Source organism: Triticum urartu, chromosome 4A (genome assembly GCF_056163025.1).
Source record: "Triticum urartu cultivar PI428250 chromosome 4A, HENAU_Tu73, whole genome shotgun sequence".
Classification (NCBI taxonomy): domain Eukaryota; kingdom Viridiplantae; phylum Streptophyta; class Magnoliopsida; order Poales; family Poaceae; genus Triticum; species Triticum urartu.
Window position 1 is genome coordinate 363,209,004 of NC_141876.1, and position 20,220 is coordinate 363,229,223.

The following is a 20,220-nucleotide window of genomic DNA, read 5'->3' on the forward strand; positions in this document are numbered from 1 at the left end:
AAATGATAGTTTTTGACACAAATTTGTAAAGTGATGGTTTATGGACACAGTTTGATGAATTGTAGTAGTTTTTTGTTAAATACTCGAAAGATCTGCAAGTGAAACAATATTATCAAGCATAATGGAATCAACTATATGTGACATAACAGAGTGTGACATGTGTATGTGAATGTAGTTGTGGTGGTGGTGATGTCACAAGTTGATTTAAAACAGTAGTGAACCAAGAGTAACACTTACATAAGTTTGTACCTTTTCTTGTCTTAGATGGGATGATCTTTGGTTTAGTGTCCTCAGCATACAAGTAAAACTCCAAGTGAACTTACGAATAGGGCTATGCTCTTGAGCAACGGCGTCAAAAAATAGTAGAGCAGATTCCACATGAGATAGCAGGCTAGTGAATTCTGTCTTAGCAGAAGCTTTAAAAATACAAGCAACGTGGCAAAATACAATTTGCCAACAGTGTATCAATCACTCATGTACATAGCGAGCACACTCAAACCCCAGTTCAACACTCGCAATGTAAAGTAAAAAAGGCGAGTTCACCGATCGCTGGACAAATAAGTAGATGACTTTTATTGGAGACGGAACAGTTAATGCGCCTCATCTATTGCAAGCGGCACACTCTTCACCTGCATGAATAAAAGAGATGCCGATCAGAAGTGCATCTTTTTCAAACAAGTATGATTCTCTGTTCTCCCTCATCTCAAGACGAAAAAAGAACATCTCGAGAAGAGAAGAGAATAGAGAAGTGTGATTTCCACTATGCAAGTCAATTACTCCCTCCATTTCTAAATATAAACCCTTTTAGAGATTTCAATACAGACTACATACGGATGTATATAGACATATTTTAGAGTGTAGATTCACTCATTTTGTTCCGTATGTAGTCCATATTGAAATCTCTAAAAGGTCTTATATTTAGAAACGGTTATATTTCAAACACAATTCATCTAGAAACTGCTGTATTGCCGTGAGCAACTAGCGCCGAGGTTGAGTGGCTACTGCGTACCAGCTCACGGAGCTTCAATATGTAGAACATCTCAAGATAACGCCTAGTCTCCCGCCTTTCAAGCTTCGAAACGTACTTCCAAAAGCCATAAACTCCAGCCAGTGTCATCAACCTCTCGGAGTAAATCTTCCATGTATACCTAGAAACCAAGGAGAAAACAAATATCACACAGGCAACATATGAAAAAACACCAGGTAGGCAGGCACCTGCCCAAAACAGGATTGGCTGGTACTAACTTCTCGTAAATGCGCTGGAGGCCTCTGTCAGATATCTTAACCCAATGATTGGGGTCCTGTTTGCATTTTTCAAAGAAGTCAGCCATCAACGTGGCAGCCTGATCAGGATGGTAAGGATCAATGTGGAAACCAGAGATCCCGTGCTCTATAATCTCGGCAGGCCCTCCATGGAGTGTTGCAAAAGTAGGGAGTCCGCAGGTCATGGCTTCCACAACAGTGAGACCAAATGCTTCATACAAAGCTGGCTGTTGCAAAGATCAATTAATATAGTCAGTATGTAAAGCTACTTCGTTAGCACCCACAAAACTTTTGCCTCTAGAACCACAAGTTACAACTTTACAACCATACCTGCACAAAGGCACCATGAGTATCAGCAATGTAGCGATACAGCTCACCGTTGCGAGCCCTGTTCGTCTGGGCAGAGATCCAGCGGAACTGCCCAAACAAGTTATATGTCTTAATAAGTTCATGCATCTTCTCTATCTCTGCGATCTCTTCTCTATCCTTTGATTTCTTGACATTGTTGTAGCCAGCGACCACAACAAGGTTTACCAGCGACCTTAGCTTAGCATTTTTACTATAAGCTTCCACTAGTCCTGTCATGTTTTTAACACGGTCAAGTCTTGCCATGGAGAAGAGAATTGGTTTTGATCGGTCATCCAGATGTCCACTGCAAAGAACAGTAATTATCATCAGAAAGACGCACGTGTCAACACTATTTGCAGGACCATACTACTAATATCACTAAAATTGTGCGGAAAGACATCATTCCATCATTGATGGTAATGGTAACTGAAATCTACAAGAAGTGCAACCGTATAATCACTTGAAATACTATTGTGAACGACATCCAACAAGATGACAGGGAGTTCTCACATGTGTACATCGTTTTGCTCTGGGTCATAAATCAAGCTCTCAATTGAACCATGAAGGGCAGTGAGCCGCTTGTCCTTTTCAGTGAATGGAAAATATATAGACATGTCTGCTCCAGGAGATACTATGTTGAACTTTGGATCAAAAACATCAATCCCATGGACAACGCGGTACAGGCCAGGAAGAGTAAAAGCAGTATGGCTCTCGTACTGTCCAACTGTGTTTTTGCTGCATACCATGCAAATGTAAGAGTTAAGTACAAGTGTCTTGTCAATAATACTGATGTACGATCGAAACCAATGCAAGATACTCGAAATGCAACAAGTCTAGATGTTACCCTGGTATTAAATAATTAATGAAACTGCATATAGTTTTCATGCATACTGATACTACATGTGAGCAGATTAGTTAACCAAGATCAAACGACAGAGAAAACAAATGGTCTGGCCAACAAGGCAGAATAGAAGAAACCTTCCAGCGATTTCTTGGTACGTGCTGGTGATTATGAAATCAGCATTGTTCATAGCGATTATATCAGCAGTAAACTGACAAGAGAAATGATACTTCTCATCGAATTTCTTCCAGTATATGTCTGAATCTGGATATTTGGTCTTTTCCAGTGCATGAGCAATATTGCACTGCAAAGAATATTCTGACATGATCAGTAAAGAAAAAGTTTAAAACCTCGACTATAATTTAATAAGTCATACCTGAGTAATTCCCATCTTATAAGATAGCAATGATGCCACAAGATTTCCATCACTGTAGTTTCCAATTATGAAATCTGGGGTACCCTGTAATTCTGCAGCAATTTCACCAGCTGCATCCTGCATAAAAGAAACATTATATTGCCACCATTTTGCAACAAATAAAAATACCCAATTGTACAATAATAGCAAGTGTCAGATGAGACTGAACACAAATTCATACTCAGAGGAAGTGTTCATGTAGAAATTATAACGAGGAAATTTTTCCTTAAAAGTTGTGTTCCTTTCTACATAAGTAACTCTGCACCTTACCGTAGTTGTCTCATGTCCAATAATATATGGCATCATTCCAAACCATACACGTTTCATGATATATATCGTACAGATGCGATGTCTTTCTCGTGGGACTCTTTCAGGAAACAAGATAACAGTTGGCCATCTCAGGAATCGCTACAAGGGGAGAAGCATCACTGCTACTTACCTCAGCAAATTTCTCCAGATAGGGCCACACGTCAAATCTTGAAATCCATTTCCTGAGTACTCCATTTTCATTTCTAAAGGGAACACGCAATATGAAAGTGTGCTGTGTACCACTTATTCTCTCAAGCCGCTGATTACATGATGTCCCTTTTGAATCTGGTATTAGTCGAGTAACCTAAACCACATAACAGAAACAAATGATTAGCAGTGCTTCTCTGTCTGCAAGAGTCAGTAGAAAGTACTTCCAAACTATACCAATCTATATACCACATAACAGAAACACATGCTGATTTCTATCAAACGCTCTGAGAGGTAATTAACAGTGATCCGATGGCTTTATTCGCTGATTTTCGACAGTGGACACTGCCTCTGTTTCAGCTGGATCATTACCCTCTTGCCAAAGAAACAAGATGAAGTACAAATTCAGTAACGTCACCCTATTTTCCTCTTAAATGCCAGTTTAAAATATTCACCAAAATGGACACTAATGGTTTCATTGTCATAGTTCATAATGAAATACGACCAACCCACACGATGATCCTGCCATGATGGTTCGGAAAGGGGTTGAAGGTGGATTTTGGGAAGGCATAACATAGTCAAATGGCCTTTTCTTGAACAGACCTTCCGCATGAAGGATTCCACACCTGAGTGGCGCGGATGAATTGCTCAGTTCATTCACGGTGGGAGTGTTGGTATTGAAGTCAATGGCAACATTAACCATTAGCCCCAGAGCAGAAAGGGTATGAGGCAAGGTGATCTCCCTTTTCTTTCCAAATGAATTTATGCTTAGTCTAAAATTGGCTATGTCTCCGATTTTTTTAATACTGCCGTTGATATCTTGCCATCCTCATAGCACCGGCTAAGGAGGACGGTCAGGTTGGCGGCCTCATCTCAAACTTCGTAGATAGTGGGGTGTCCATGTTTGGGTATATGGACCATACTACCGGCGACGGAGCTATGTACGACGCTGGGGGCTGTGGGCCCCCTAGCCTTGGACCAAAGTGTGAAGAAAATTTTGAGGGGAGGGCTCAGATGAGATTTTTTTTAGCATTTTGCACCCCCACAAATTTTCTACCTAGCTCTGGCTATCTTCATGGAACATGATATGAAAAAAAGGATAAATATGAAAGTCAGTGAACTCGTGAACTTTCTTTTTTTTGCTTTGGTCAAGCCAAAGAAGTCAAGGATCAATATAAACAATTGTTTGGTTGTGAAGCAGGGTCCTTCTTCCAATATCTTGGCATACCCATCCATTATCGGAAGCTCTTGAATAAGGAATGGAAGTGAGTTTAGGATCGATTAGCAAAATAACAGTTGTTGGGAAGGCAAGCTTCTATCCTACAGTTGTTGGAAGTGAGTTCAGGATCGATTGGCAAAATAACAGTTGTTGGAAAGGTAGCACCACAAGCACGGATGCGCCAGACGCATTCCCCACCGGAGGCTCCCCCAGCTGCCGCCACCACCAGATCCGTCGCCGTCGTCGGAGGAAGTCGTACAACGGCAGACGGCGGCAGAGGGGCGCTCTCCCCTTCCTCCATCCTCCCTGCCTGATATCCCATCCCCATGGCTTCTCCGCTCCCTCGTCGCCACGTCTCTCCTCGAGGTGGCCTTAGCGACGGCGGCGGACGCTTTGTGTCATGGCCTCGGGCCTCTGGCCAACTCGATCCTGAAGCCCATCCTCGGGGTCATCTGCTGGTGAGGGTTGGGGCTTGAGGTTGCTCCCTCTTGCGCCAGTGACTGGCTGAAGTCGGTCGAGCTTGGCCTAAGGTGGTCGGAGGGGCGGCTGCGATGCCATGGCCACTGTGGTCACGCAGGGCTGTGGAAGCCATGCCACGGACTGACAACGTACAGCTGGGTGTGCGAGGATCCACAAGTTCTGCGCCAGAGGCCGTGATCCCATAATCTACAGGTTTGTGGGCGGCAGCCATCTGCCTCCCCATAAAAGCAAATACAATAGGGTGACATAAGGAGACTATAAGAAATAAAATAATATATCTTTACTTAGTTGAAAGAGAGAGAAGAGAAGCGGGTTCTTGATTAGTAACCAGCTGCAACATAGGACCCAAGACACTTTGTGAAGATGTAAGATGAACCAACTATTAATAATCTAGTATATATTTAAAACTTACTATTGTACGTGCCGGCTAAGAGATTGGTTGTAGATGACATGGCAACTTCTTATAGCCTTTATAGCCGACCATTGGCTGTATCATTCCCGGTACTTTTCTCTTACTGTCCGGACCCGGAGATCTCTATCTTTGAGTTCTCGGAAAATAACTGGGACCTGGACCTTCATAGGTCTCTATCTCCTGCAGAGTTGGATGATTGGCAGCGTCTCGTTGCCTGCTTCCCCTTGCTCTCGGAGGGAGAGGACTCGGTGGCCTGACCCCATTCTGCCTTTGGTCGTTTCTCAGTTAAATCTCTGTACGCTAAATTGAGTTCGGGCTCACTTATCTTCAAGTTTAAGCGCATCTGGCGTGCCCGTGTCCCCCCTAAGATTAAAATCTTTTATGTGGCAAACGTTTCGTCGAAAGCTTCCAGCGGCTGACCAAATCCGTAAGAGAAACGGTCCTGGTTCGGACAGATGTGCATTGTGTGGTGAGCTCGAGAATACGGAGCACATTTTCTTCCGGTGCCCCTTGGCTAATTTCGTTTGGTGTTGCATCCGATCCTGGCTCCATGTCTCTTGGAATCCATCATCCTTTGCTGATCTTAGGGCCCTGTCCAATGGCGGCCTATCTGGGAGCTCTAAACGGGTTTTTTGGGTGGTGTTTGCGGCGATTTGTTGGTCGTTGTGGACCACTGGAAACAAGTTTACGATCGAGCACTCCTTCCCGGCTAAACCTACTCCTTCCCGGCTAAACCTGCTGACTGCTTATTTAAAACTGGCATATTTTTGCAGCAGTGGAGATCATTGACTAGGGATGCTGATCATGAGGCTTTCGACATTATGACGTCCAAGATTCGGGCTACTGCTTCCTCCCTGGCGCGCAGACAACCAGGAGGTTGATGGATCCTGGCGGCTCCTCCTTCTGTTCATCTACTATTTGGCTTGCGTGCCATGTTTGGCTTGGGTGCCATGTACCAGACTTTCTTTACTTTTCATTTGTCATGTGACTGGTTGTGTGCTTGCTTGGTTTGCTGGTTGTGCTACTCTGCCTGGTGGCTTTATTTATAAAGTCAGGCGTATCCTTTTATCTAAAAAAATTAACCATGCTCTAAGGCGGTCCTCCGCTAGGACTCCTAGGACACACGGATGGCACCATGGTTCTGCTGGCGTGGACGACGTAGCAAAAGCTGGTGTGTGGTGGTGCTTGATGCAGATTTGCCATGACCTGCCACTTGTAAGAACGGTCAGCCAAAGCGTCGTGAATTAAGATTTTGGCTTTGTCATTGACCTTCCTCCCGCCTCTGCTGGGATCATGGAAAGTGGAGGCAACAAACACATTATGACTTCGATGATGGTGAAAACCCTAGGTGCAATCCTAGTACGTTGTACCTGATGATGATGGTGTTTTTGCGTCGTACCTTGCTGAATGCATTGCTTGGAGCAGGGGCGGAGCCAGGCTAGCACCAAGCTCCGGGCCTGCTTCAATACTACGGTGATTAACAGTGATCAACAGTGTAAAAACGCGACAATAAACAAAGGAGTAAATCCTCATGCCCCTGCCCCCCCCCCCCCCCCCCCCCCCGCGCGCCCCCGGCCTGGGTCTTGTATCCCACACTCGCTTGGAGTTTGCTTGGATTTGACTTTAGGGTGAAAACTCACACTCTTGCCATCGGTGGCTAGATCCGTCAACAATGGGCGACGGCGGCGCTTATGCATCATTTCCTTTTGGGAGGCGCTGCTATTGGAGAACCTTTATTGTATTTCTTGTGTTGTCATGAGATGGTTGGTACCAATGGTGATTGCCGTATTGCGTCGATCGCTCCAGGTTTTTTTTCCCTCCGCATACTCATAGCTTGACTTTGCTATTTGTAGGCATGATACTTTGTGTGTGTGTGCGCGCGCGCATGTTGGTTCTCATGCAAAGACCGGGCGTGTCATTGTGTTTTGTATCCCCTTGGTGCTACATTATGAGTCAACAAAAACACCCTTTTTACACAGAAAAAGTAGAGTATTATTGTAGACCAATACCAAGGGGTTGGTGGTAGAGGACCAAGGGAAAAAGAAGTAAGTGCTTGCTAAACAAATGGTTCTTCAGATTATAAAATGTTGATGGGGTGTGGCAAGAGTTACTACACAACAAATACATGTACTCCAAAACGCTTTCGCAACATGTCATGAACCTACAGGCTCTTTTTTCTTGAAAGGCCATAAGAGGGTCAAAGAGTTCCTCAACATGGGTGTTTCCATAGTTGGTGGTGCCTGCTTTCGCAAGATGCCATGAACCTACGGGCTCTTTTTTCTTGAAAGGCCATATGAGGGCCAAAGAGTTCCTCAACATGGGTGTTTCCATAGTTGGTAGTGGCACCACGGTACCAACACGTGGTTTTGGGAAGTCTCTTGACTACAGGATAGCCCTCTCAGTGAGAAATATCCAATAATGTAAAATTTTGTTCAAAGAAAACATCTTTCAGTTGCCGATGTCATGGCCTTAGTGCCAGTAAATGTTTGTTTTGGGTGGACAGTAACTGGTGGCATTCATGGCCCCATCTAGTTCAGCGTTTAATGTTCATCAATTTAACGATGGAGTCAAATGTTCTCCGAAAGAAGATACATGCCTCCTAGTCTTTTGGGGCCAAATCTATGTGCCGATATGGTAAATGAGAAACATCACTTGTAGAAAAATTATATGGAAACTCATTGTTCCCCTGAAAATCAAGATACTGTCTTGGTATGCATGCAGAGGTGTCATTTTAACAAAGGACAACCTAGTAAAATGCAATTGGAATGGCATCACGAATTATTGTTATTGTGTTAAGGGTCTCACAATTCAGCACTTATTATTCCTCAAATGCTGTTCTGCATGACTTCTGTGGATGACGGTGTTTCTGGCTTTTAATCACCCCCGCCTACTAGTATTCCTGAACATGTCTGGGAGTTGGTTATGTGAGGCTATTAGACAACTTAAAGCACACATTCAGTTAAAGTGTGTGTTTTATGTTTGGCAATATGGAATTTTCGTATTTGTTTTTAACAAAAGAAACAAGTTTCTGATTTCCTTCAGGTTATTCATATGGCTACTCATTGGATCCGTACGTGGTGCTCACTTCAGCATGTGGAAACGCAGACTTCTCTGGAGTCTGGGTGCAGCCACTTAAAGATGTAAAACAAGGTATGTTCAACCAGTTTAGATGACGGTCTAGCGATAGGATGCATAAGCCTGGCATGTAAACTCTATTGCAGTTGCTCTGGTCTTTAAAGAAAATTGTTGTGCTTTTTGTATGATTGATACTTTGCAATAACATGGTTGCATGCATCAATCGATGCAAAGGCCCCAGGGCTCCCTCTTATTGAAAAAGGTTACCATATACAAGAGCATGTCATAATATAATGAGACAACACAATAAAGCAACCGGAGAATGTACCCAATGAAAATGATTTGTAATGGACAACAAAAATGAGAAAAGAGAATTGAACTTACAATGATAATTTTAGGGGTAACATCAAGGCCTTGTTTTTTTAACCTAAGAACCATTTCATCCTCCAAAGCACGAACTTGGTCCAATATATAAACAATCTGAGTACAGCAAAGAAAGGAAAAGGTGATGTATCAAAGGGATGAGGAAATAGCACATTAAAGCCGGGACGAGCTATATATCGATGGCCATGCCATTGTTTGGTACCTGCCCTCCAGTATCTGGCATGCCCAGCACATTAGCTTGACCGAAGTATCCATGAGGTGAAACTATCACAACATTAAAGATCATTGGGATCCTCCCCAAGAATGTCTCTAGTGTAGATGGATCTGGTGCTTGAAGAATATCCAGAAGGAGATGTATCATCTCTAAGACATGTTCAGTTGTATCACCCCAACCTTTCTCCAAGCCCCATTCTTGAAATCTGAAGGTTAAGGAAAAAACATCGCGTGTTAAAGCTACATTATTCTTGCCTGATGTGATTTATTCAAAAGCTGCACTTCGTAAATCACGAAATAATCTCAGACATACACTATGCAGCAATTACCAGTGACTAGTAAATTTACGGATGCAAGACCTAGTCAAAGGCATTTCAACAAGACTAACATACTTTCTTTACCACAAGAGCTATTAAATGTCTGTATGTAAGACTTAAGCAGCTGGAATTCAACTTGAGCTTATATGTTCTAACAAAAGGTTAGAGAGGGCATCTCTTAGAAATGCTCGAAGCCTCAAAGAGTCAAACCCCAGAACTGAATTTGGTGACATAGGACTAGCTGTAACAAAATTCGTGGTTTGTAGTCTCCCCCGCATATTTGTGCATATACTGTGGCTAGACAAAAAATAATCAGCAATGTGTACCGTCAGCGACAGGGTGACTACCGCCTACCCAAACGGTCAGATTGGTTTTAACTTTTCGTGAAGTGTTCATTTTTTGCTAAATTTTCTGACAAGGGTCAGATTTGTCGATTTGCACTCTTAGAAATGCTCAGTCTCCAACAGTCAAACATCAGTCGTGCTTCTCCGAACAAAAAATAAACTACAAAACTGAAATGCAACTATCGAGTTTATGCAAAAAAAAAATACTGAGGCAGCACAATGTGATAGGGTAAACTAACTGATTGGAAAATTGTGAATATGGTGTTTCAGATGGGAGCTTCGACAGGTGCTCCTCAGCTTTGGTCAGGACAGACTGAAGCCTTCCCACGCTCTGTACCCTGTCATTTAGCATCATCACCTGCAGAACACACATGCAAAGCTTCCCAAATTAACAACAAACATACACATGAATCACAAGTTTCTCGCAAAGATATCCTCGGCGGTAGCAAAACTCACATGCCCCTTGTGCCGGTGCTCGCGAAGGAAATCAAGCAGGGGCTCCAGGCAATCCCTGTTGCGGAACAAAATCGAGGACAGGTGCCTGTTGAGAAACTGCACGCCATTTCCAATCGACGATGACCGACTCGGACGTGGGATTAAGGCAGTGAATGGCTCAAAGTCAAGCTCCAGCACGTAGGGGTCTTTGTGCCTGCCAGGTCATGAGGTTAAGATTATGGTGGTAGAAACTGAAACAATGCTACTTGTGACAGTTTAGCTGCTTTTAGTTTTAGTTTTAATATCATCACTCTGCAAGAGTCGAACCACGGCTCCAACAGTCCAGCACAGAGCCATACTTATTCTGAAAGCTACTACTAAGTTGTCAATCTCTTAATGAACTCAGCCGTGCACAGATAGCTAAGCAAAGTAGCAAACGATGAACAATTCAAGCCATGGTTCCGTGATGGCGGCCTCTCAAAGCCCAACATTAACCTCTGGCTAAAAATTGACCATAGCAGAGGCAAAAGGAGCAGACGCTGGAGCTGAGATAGCAGGAAGGAACAGGGGGGCGCAACACATACTGGCCGTCGACGAGCTCCTCCTTGAAGCGGAGATACTCCGACACGCTGAGCTGCTCGACGTTGAGCTCGTGCACATTGACGCGGACGTACTCCCAAACCCCCGGCCGCGGCCGCACCGCGATGGCCACGAACGGCGGCAGCACGATCGCCTCCTGCTCGAAAAATACGCGCACACGAGAGACATAAAAAAAATTCAGGGACACGCGCGCGCACGAAACAGCCGGTGTTGCGATGTGACGGGCTCACCTGGGAGGAGCGCAGGACGTCGAGGAAGGGGCCCTCGGCGAAGGCGCTGCCGCCGGAGACCTGGACCTCGTCGAGCGTGTCGAGGATGCGGTGCGGCTGCAGGATCCCCTTCCCCTTGCTCACGTACCTACGGTACGGCCACCAAACCGACCGAAGCAGGGGCAAAAAATCGTCAGCGAGGCATACGAGCGAACAATTGGGCGGGGTGGCTGATCGGCGACTCACTTGGAGAGGAGGGCGACGAGCTCGTTGCGGTGGGCGTGGAGGGTGTCCTCCACGCGTTCGCGGATGCTCGGGGTGCGGTCAAGCTTCGAGGCGGCCATGGCTGGCTGCTCTGCTGCTGACTCGTGTCACTGTGCTCCCGTCCCGCGATGTTGCGAGCGCTGGTGAGGAAGGCGAAAGCCGAGTTGCCCAACTTTATAAGATGAGATGCAGCGCCTTGCTGACGCGTGGTGGAGAGCGTTGGACAGTTGGCGAAAATGATTGTACAATGTACTAAGTACTTACTACGTAGAACATTTTTATGATGTATTCGTATATGGCGATTTCTTTCATTTTAGGCTCTTAAGTATGTCTGAATGTGTCGACTCAGTCTTTCGAAGATACTGTTATGATGTGCGTCATTTATACTATATTAAAAAAATATGGTTAGGTTGTTAGATAATTATTGGTGCAATCCTAAAAAAAATTTATTGATGCCCTAATGCTTTGATGTCTAAATAAAATTTGTTTAAAGTCAAACTACAAAAGTATATGAGGCAATGTTTTCATCTACTGTGATGTGTTTACGGTGACTTGATTGCTATTTGGAGTTTCTTTTTTCTTTTAGTGATTTTGTTCATGGCTGCATTTAAACAATGAACACTTACGTGACGTCTGGAATGAATTACCAGTAGTAGTACGTGCATGTCGCTGCACGGGCAGAGGGTGGCCTTAGACTAGCCACAGTGAGAGTAACTTAAGCAATAATTTTAAGTTCAACTTAGTAAATTTGTCTATGTAGCAATGAGTTAATAAAAAGAAAGGTAGTGCTAATAACTTAGCTAGTTACTGTAACATCACATGTCCCAATGCAGTATGAATCTATAACCTAATAAATGGAGGTTTGCATGACACCACATCTATGTTATTACCCACTATAAAGGTAGTAACATAGTCTAGTGCATTTTCGCAAAAAAAGAGAAGATAACCTTGAACATTGCCAAGTGGAGAACGGTACCTCGAAAGCACACCTTTAGACCTCCAATGCACTAGTGCTAAGATAAGGTGCTAAGCATATTAAAAAATCTAAGCAACTAAAGTCCCCAATGCAAAGGAGCTTAGCTTGTTGTTGTTAAGCATCCTTCATTTAATGATTTAGTAACTAAAGTTGTCCATGCATTGATGGGCTTTTTTCATTTAAGTGTTTTTTCTAGGTTCCTGCGCTTGGCATTGTTTCTTTCTGAGGTCACCACACCCATCTCTCTCTTTTTAATTACCTTGCCACATCATTTTCTTTACCTATATGACAGCCTTAGCACCTGTACAAGGTGAAGCATTGGAAGAAACCTTAATATTACAAGCTTACAGTGAAAAGCTGCTTTTATTTTGCAGGGATTTTTGCTTCGCCTTTCTTGATAGGAGCACGACGAGTGGCCGACTAGATTGTTCTTCTCACATCTGTCGCGCCACGTGGTGTGGCAGTCGGCCGGAGCAGTGGCACCATCTATTTTGACTTGGACGGTAGTACAGTGGTCCGTGCGACACATCACGCTAGAGTACATGTGATGAGCTTGGGAGGAGGCGAGCTCACGCTGAGATTCTGGGACATCAAGCACGGGCAGCGCACGTTGCGTTCGCAAATCAGCTTTCTTTTGTTATTTTGAACAACAGACCCGCAGACTTTACAGAGTTTGGGCCGGCTTCTTGTTTTTCTTCTTCTATATAGTTTTTTGCGGGGTTTTTCTTCTTCTATATATGTTGGCATTTTAAAGCATCCACATCAGGACCAAAATATGCCCGCCCTAACGAGCTGCCCAGATGCAAAAACCGCACCCAATTGTGCCACGTAAATCCACCCCAAACGTCCCGACTGACCAACAGTCTTCATACCCGGCCCATATCCGGTGATGCCCGAACACGCCCGCCATGTAAGACTGGTCGCAAGGGCTCACGCGGTCACACATAGAGACCGTTGGTCCGACGGGCGCCTCCCCCGGTCCTTGATGCACATGCATTCATGGCGCCATGTGGCGTCGCTCCGGCGTGCCGCCCAAGGGAGCAGGTCCGACTATTTAAGCCAGACGACGGCAGCCCAACCCCAGGCTGCCCCCCTTCCTTACCTCTCCCTCCCGCCCGTGCAACCAGCTTCCATCTGTCGTTAGTCATGGTGTAGCGACCCGACCTCAGACGGTCAAGTCTTTGTGCTTAAGTGTCATCCCTGGATCAGTATTGCTGACACACACAGTACTCAAGGATTTATAACAGAGTTCAATCACACACTTATTACATCGAATGTCTCAAAAAAGAACTTATTACAATAATATGGCTGAAGACCATCTAAATAAGATAACAGTGGAAGCTTCGATGGTAGAAGAGTCCATCCAACTCCACGGCAAAACTGAGTGCATGACAACAACCTAGCGCACCTTACTCTTCGTCTGAAAACTCTGCAACATAATACGTTGCAGCCTGTGTAGGTCAGCATATGGAATATGCTGGCAAGATAACATTATAGAACAATGAACAGATAACAGCTATCACTACATGCATATATGGCTGGTGAAGGCTCTACGGTTATCATTTGCATAAAGCTAATTTTTTTTTCCTACAACAAAGGATTATATTTTATTTAACTACAAGGTTCGTTGAAATTATTGAGAAGGTTCCTCCAACTCAAATGCCAAAATAATAATTATAACCCAACAAATTAATTAAGTAAAGTGATGAAATTAAATCAATAATTCAAGTACCAGATACTCAACATGTCCATAACCGGGGACACGGCTAACCATGGTTAGTTTGTACACTCTGCAGAGGTTTGCGCAGTTTTCCCCACAAGACTCGATCTCCTCCTGTAACGCCCCAAGACCGGAGCTTCAGATGCCTTCCAGGGTTTCCGGGTTCCGTCGTGTGATTTGTTTGGTTCATTGCATTCATCATTGCATCGTGTGCATTGCATCATGTCATCATTGCATCATGTCATTTCTTTTTCTTAACTCAACTAAATAAATGGCATGGATCTTTGATCCATTTAAACCGAGGGAATTCACGTGGTGATTCTCTTTACAACATATATCCCAATATTAGGGAGCTATAATAAATATTTCTTTATTTTGGAATTACCTTTAACACACTTGCAAATAATCACATGTCTTTTTCCGCTTCAAGTTTGGTCCTCAAACTTTTCCTGTGAGTTCTTTCGTCACTTCCCCGAGCTCCACCTAATTTTTCAACATTATTGGTCACTTCAAAAACCAAGTCCTAGTTCAAACCCGTTGGAATTAAATTCAAATGAGTTTGAATTTTACATCTTTCAATCTTCACCTTTTCTATTTTCTCGGAACAAGTATATTTTTGTGAGTTCGGAAAAATTATCCCCGTGCCCAAATCCTGTCTCCACCCTTCTTTTCTTTGTTTTTTTCTTCTTTTCTGGGCAATAGAAGAGAGGTTAAGAGTGAGTGAGCCCAATCCAGCAAGCCCTTTAGCCGGCGCCCTCCTCACTGGGCCGACCTGCTAGGCCCAGCTGCGCTCCAGCCGGCCCACTCCCTCCCGAACCCTAGGCCTCGATCCCATCTCCCTCGTCTCCCCTTGCGCCGCCAGGGTCCTGCTTCGCCCGATCCTCTCTCCCTCCTCTCGCTTTTCCTCATGCCCAAACCCCATGGCGTCGCCACCAACGCACCGCCAGAGAGAGGAAAGACCTCACATTGCTCCTCCCTCCTCTCGATCCCTCTCCTTCTCCCCGCGCCTCCTCCATCTGTAGAGCACCACAGCGCCGCCGCGGCCCTGCTGGCCCGGAGCGCCGCACCTCCGCCCCTGCCATGGACAGCCGCGCCTGTCTTCGTCGCCACCGGCAGGAGCAGGAGCCCCATGACCTTCGCCGTCATCCTGCCTACTCCGAGGACCTCCCGCGCCGCCTCTCCTCTGGTTTCTCCTCGTCGCCGTCTTCTGCACCCCGGCCCCCCTCGGCATCACTTCGCCCGTCACCGGCCACCGGTGCCTTCGCCGGAGCTTCTGCGAGCTACCCCGCGCCCCTGCCGAACCCTCCCGGTGACCTGCAAGCTCGCGCCGCGTCGTCCTTTTCAGTCAAGTCCATCGCCGCCTTCTCGCCAGCCCTGCTCAAGCTCCGTCGCCGCTCACCCTTGGCACCATGGCCCCTGCCTCCTTTGGATGACCTCCTGCCGCCGTGCACATCTTCTCCCGTGCCCTGTTGTGCATGATCTCCGCTGCCTGGCATTGTTGCCGTCAACCCGTGGGTGAAAAATTCATCTTCTAGAGTCGTCAAAATGCACGAGCACCTCGAGTACGACTACAGGATGACGCGCCAAGTTCCTCTCCGACCCGTGCACGACTACGGGGATACCACCAAGTACCCCTTCAGATCGCTAAGTTCATCTTCCGCCGTCTCCGAAATCGCCAAGTACCACGACGATACGAGAACAACTACCGTCGACGTGCATTTTGCCAAGTACCACTACCGTCGACCCTCGAAGACTCCGTGGACGTCAAGTTTCTCGCCGTGCCCCCGAACATCTACGGAAACTTGTGAGACTAAGAACGTGAAAGACTACCGTCGCCACGAGAACAACTACTTCCCACAACGAACCGAGAACATCTACTTCCTCTACATTGCACCGAACCCAAACCCTTCCGTTTGCATGCTTCGAAGGTATAACCGTCGAGACGACCCTCCGTGGACCGAATGCATGTGTGTTGAATGAGATGAACCCCCGTTTTGCATCGTGTCTGAAATTGTCACTTGCATGTTCCTCCTCGTTGCCATGCCATCTACCCGTGGGAACCCGGCAACCGGGATCACCCCATCATGTTGCATGACACGCTCCCGTCACACTTCCTTTTGCACCGGTATCTCCACGAGCTTCCGAAACCGATATGTTGTGTGGCATCATTTTCGGATTCGTTGTCGTGGCACCCCTTTCGTTTCCTCCACGATGACAAATGCCTCATATCTTATCATGTCAACGTTTTCATAAATATTGCATCAAACTTGCACATGTCATCCGCATCATGATAACAACAATTAAAATGTTTAAAATTGTTGTTTGCTTTAAATTGCTAAATGCATATGGGGATTTACCGGAATTGTTGCTTGTTGTTTCCGGCCTCATTTAAACTTGCCTAGATAGGTAGTTTTCATTTGCTTCACCTCTTTCCATGTTAATCAACATTTAATATTGTTGGGTACATAAACGAGATTCGAACTAAATAACTTGAATGTGGTGTTCCGTCAATATGCAACTCGTTGCATATTGAGCTCCACTTAATTTGTAGTATTGTTTGTGCATTTTTCCATGCCATGCCTCTTTAAACTGGACATGCATCATACTTGGTTGTGCATCATGCCATGCTTATGTGATGGTTGTTTACCATGTTGTTTGCTTCTTTCCGGTGTTGCTTCTTTGGGTTAGTTCCGATAACGCCGCGTTTGTGAGGATCCGTTCGACTACGTCCGTTTGCCTTCTTCATGGACTCGTTCTTCTTCCTTGCGAGATCTCAGGCAAGATGACTATACCCTTGAAATCACTTCTATCTTTGCTTGCTAGTTTCTCGCTCTATTGCTATGCCGCGATACCTACCACTTGCTATATCATGCCTCCCATATTGCCATGTCAAGCCTCTAACCCACCTTTCCTAGCAAACCGTTGTTTGGCTATGTTACCGCTTTGCTCAGCCCCTCTTATAGCGTTGCTAGTTGCAGGTGAAGATGGAGTTTGTTCCTTATTGAACATGATTATTGTTGGGATATCATTAGTATATCTTGTTTACTTTAATGCATCTATATACTTGGTAAAGGGTGGAAGGCTCGACCTTATGCCTGGTGTTTTGTTCCACTCTTGCCGCCCTAGTTTCCGTCATACCGGTGTTATGTTCCTTGATTTTGCGTTCCTTACGCGGTTGGGTTATAATGGGAACCCCTTGACAGTTCGCTTTGAATAAAACTCCTCCAGCAAGGCCCAACCTTGGTTTTACCATTTGCTACCTAAGCCTTTTTCCCTTAGGTTCTGCAGACTCAAGGGTTATCTTTATTTAAACCCCCCGGGCCAGTGCTCCTCTGAGTGTTGGTCCAAACTAGAGCACCGTGCGGGGCCATCCCTTGGCAACTTGGGTTACGCCGGCTCCTGTACGCTTAGCTTATCCGGTGTGCCCTGAGAATGAGATATGTGCAGCTCCTATCGGGATTTGTCGGCATAGCAGATGGTCTTGCTGGTCTTGTTTTACCATTGTCTAAATGTCTTGTAACCAGGATTCCGAGTCTCATCGGGTCTTCTTGGGAGAAGGAATATCCTTCGTTGATCGTGAGAGCTTGTGATGGGCTAAGTTGGGACACCCCTGCAGGGTTTTGAACTTCCAAAAGCCATGCCCGCGGTTATGGGCAGATGGGAATTTGTTAATGTCCGGTTGTAGAGAACGTGACACTTGACTTAATTAAAATGCATCAACCACGTGTGTAGCCGTGATGGTCTCTTCTCGGCGGAGTCCGGGAAGTGAACATGGTTCTTGTGTTATGCTTGAACGTAAGTAGTTTCAGGATCACTTCTTGATCACTTCTAGTTCACGACCGTGCTTTGCTTCTCTTCTCGCTCTCATTTGCGTAAGTTAGCCACCATATATGCTAGTGCTTGCTGCAGCTCCACCTCACTACCCTTTCCTACCCATAAGCTTAAATAGTCTTGATCTCGCGGGTGTGAGATTGATGAGTCCTCGTGGCTCACAGATACTTCCAAACAGTTACAGGTGCCGATGGTACTAGTGCAGATGACACAACCGAGCTCAAGTGGGAGCTCGAGGAAGATCTTGCTTGTTGTGTTGTGTCTTTTTAGGTTGATCAGTAGTGGAGCCCAGTTGGGGCGATCGGGGATCTATTGCATTAGGGGTTGTCTTTCTTTATTTGGTTCCGTAGTCGGACCTTCATTGTATTCTGGATGATGTAATGCTATATTTATGTATTGTGTGAAGTGGCGATTGTAAGCCAACTCTTTATCCCTTTCTTATTTAGTACATGGGATGTGTAAAGATTACCCCTCTTGCGACATTCCTACAATGCGGTTATGCCTCTAAGTCGTGCTCCGACACGTGGGAGATATAGCCGCATCGTGGGTGTTACAAGTTGGTAATCAGAGCCTTCCCCGACTTAGGAGCCCCTGCTTGATTGAATCGCTGACGTTGTTGAGTCTAGAAAATGTTTTGAGTCTTATAGGATTATATATATATATATATATATATCGAAGAGTATGATTCTTTTTACTCCTCAGTCCCTTCGTCGCTCTGGTGAGGCAACCTGACGTAGAGTTTTGACTCTTCTCTTCTCAAATTTCACTATTTTTTTAGGATCACGCGGGTATCTTGGAATCGTTCCGATGGTTTTGTGACGAGAACATTGTTCTTGGTGCCTCCTGACATTTAGGGGTTGTGGCACTATCCCGGGGAGTTGAGCTCTGAGGTGTTGTCGTCACAATTTTATCGTTGCAGTTCTAGAATACCTGAGTTTCACCGACATCGAAAATCTCTTTTATGCAGTTGTTGGTGAGATAACCTCGACGCCACCCAGTACTGGGGCGGGAGTTCGGGAGTATTGCCATAACTCGTATAACGGATGCTTTTCAAAGGTTGAGGTAAATGATTTCCGAAGGTTTCTTGGTTATGTGTTGAAGGATGGATACAGGTGGATGTAGGATTTGTTAGTTTTGGGTGAGATATTATGCTTCCCCTGTATCCCCAACACCTGATTGCATAACCAGAAAGTTTCGGGAGTTTATAAGTGGGAATTCAAGTAGCCCTTAGGATATCTTTTCGACAGATGTATGATATGAAATTGGGGTTCGACGTCTAGTGGTCCGCCTATCCACGGTTGGTTTTATAGTGGTCTCGTTGTGTCTTAAAGAGTCTTTGGCTATGCTGACTCGGGGACGCTTCGTATGTCATGTGCACTGCCTTGTACATGATGGTGTTGTACGATCAAGCTCGTGTGGGCCCCACCACGAAAACTTCGGACGAAATCTCTATCATATGTTTGTTCCGGCTTATTTTGCAAGCCAATCCTTTGTTTTGTTTTGATTGTGGTATTCGAGTTGCTTCGAAGTCAAGTGTTGATTCCATACCTTTCCTAAGAGGTGTTCTCATGTTCCTATGTGAATACTAATCCTTCTCGATCATCGAGTTTGTCATTTCAATTTATTCTCAACCGGTGAGCTTCCCTTCAAGTGGATCCGTTCATTTTCTACATCCGCAAGACCAACTCTAAGTATTCTCAACGTTATTTGTTTCATCGTCTACAAGTTGCCTTTGTTTTCCCGCCCGCCCACCCTTTTTCTTCAAGGACTCGAATTTCTTAATCAAGTATCCATCTTATTCATGTGAAGCCTCTCCATTCTTTCCGTCAATGTTCTTACCCGGTGGTTCTCGTGAAGATGCTCTACAAGTTCAACATTCTTCGTTCTCTTTCTTCTCTGGTGGATTTAAGTCAAGCTTTGTCGATCATATCTTTTTCCTCATTTCAAATGTTTTCTCATGTCGGTGCACCTATTAATCATTCACCTCTCACTATTCATTTGTTCTGGAGTGCTGAACATATCTCAGAAGATTCATGTTTTCACTACTAATCCGTTCAAGCTCTTTTGAGGATGTTATCTCATACAAGCTATTTAACTCAACCGGTGCAATCTCCTTTTCAAGCAATCATTCAACGGTGTTTCTCTTGAGTGGGCCCTAACCCATAGGTCTTTCCCAGGATCTTACCTGACTCTTCTTTTCCGGAGTTATTCTCAAAGTCATTTCAAAGTTTGAAGTAAGAATGAATTATCATCGGTCATATGTTTTCTCCAAGATCTGTCAAATTCTTCACCGTTGGCTCAACCTTTCCATTCGTCATCTCGGAGTATCTCAACAACTCATGGTGCTGTTTCTCATCGCCATTCTCAGATTTGAAGACCGAAGAAGAGTTTTCCTCCATATCTTGCTCCATTTTCTTC

General features: G+C 45.1%; 1 protein-coding gene across 1 annotated transcript; it reads right to left on the bottom strand.

The window, feature by feature from the left end:
- Positions 1-352: 352 nt before the first annotated feature.
- Positions 353-11,438, bottom strand: LOC125551720 (sucrose synthase 4). Its single transcript, XM_048715016.2, has 15 exons — positions 11,258-11,438; positions 11,033-11,159; positions 10,787-10,938; positions 10,224-10,416; positions 10,007-10,125; positions 9,096-9,312; positions 8,894-8,989; positions 3,307-3,480; positions 2,829-2,945; positions 2,590-2,756; positions 2,122-2,346; positions 1,594-1,915; positions 1,246-1,490; positions 1,010-1,148; positions 353-629 (listed from the first exon to the last, which is right to left on the bottom strand). The coding sequence occupies exons 1-15, from the start codon at positions 11,353-11,355 to the stop codon at positions 591-593; spliced, it is 2,430 nt and encodes an 809-aa protein (XP_048570973.1). The 5' UTR covers positions 11,356-11,438; the 3' UTR covers positions 353-590.
- Positions 11,439-20,220: the final 8,782 nt, after the last annotated feature.

Bases quoted from the DNA above. Each gene is read 5' to 3' on its own strand.
- LOC125551720 (XM_048715016.2), bottom strand. From the start codon at position 11,355: ATGGCCGCCTCGAAGCTTGACCGCACCCCGAGCATCCGCGAACGCGTG. The intron at 10,939-11,032 runs GTGAGCCCGTCA...TTTTTCGAGCAG, and splicing joins ACGTCCTGCGCTCCTCCCAG to GAGGCGATCGTGCTGCCGCC. The intron at 1,149-1,245 runs GTTAGTACCAGC...CTTGGTTTCTAG, and splicing joins CTCCAGCGCATTTACGAGAA to GTATACATGGAAGATTTACT.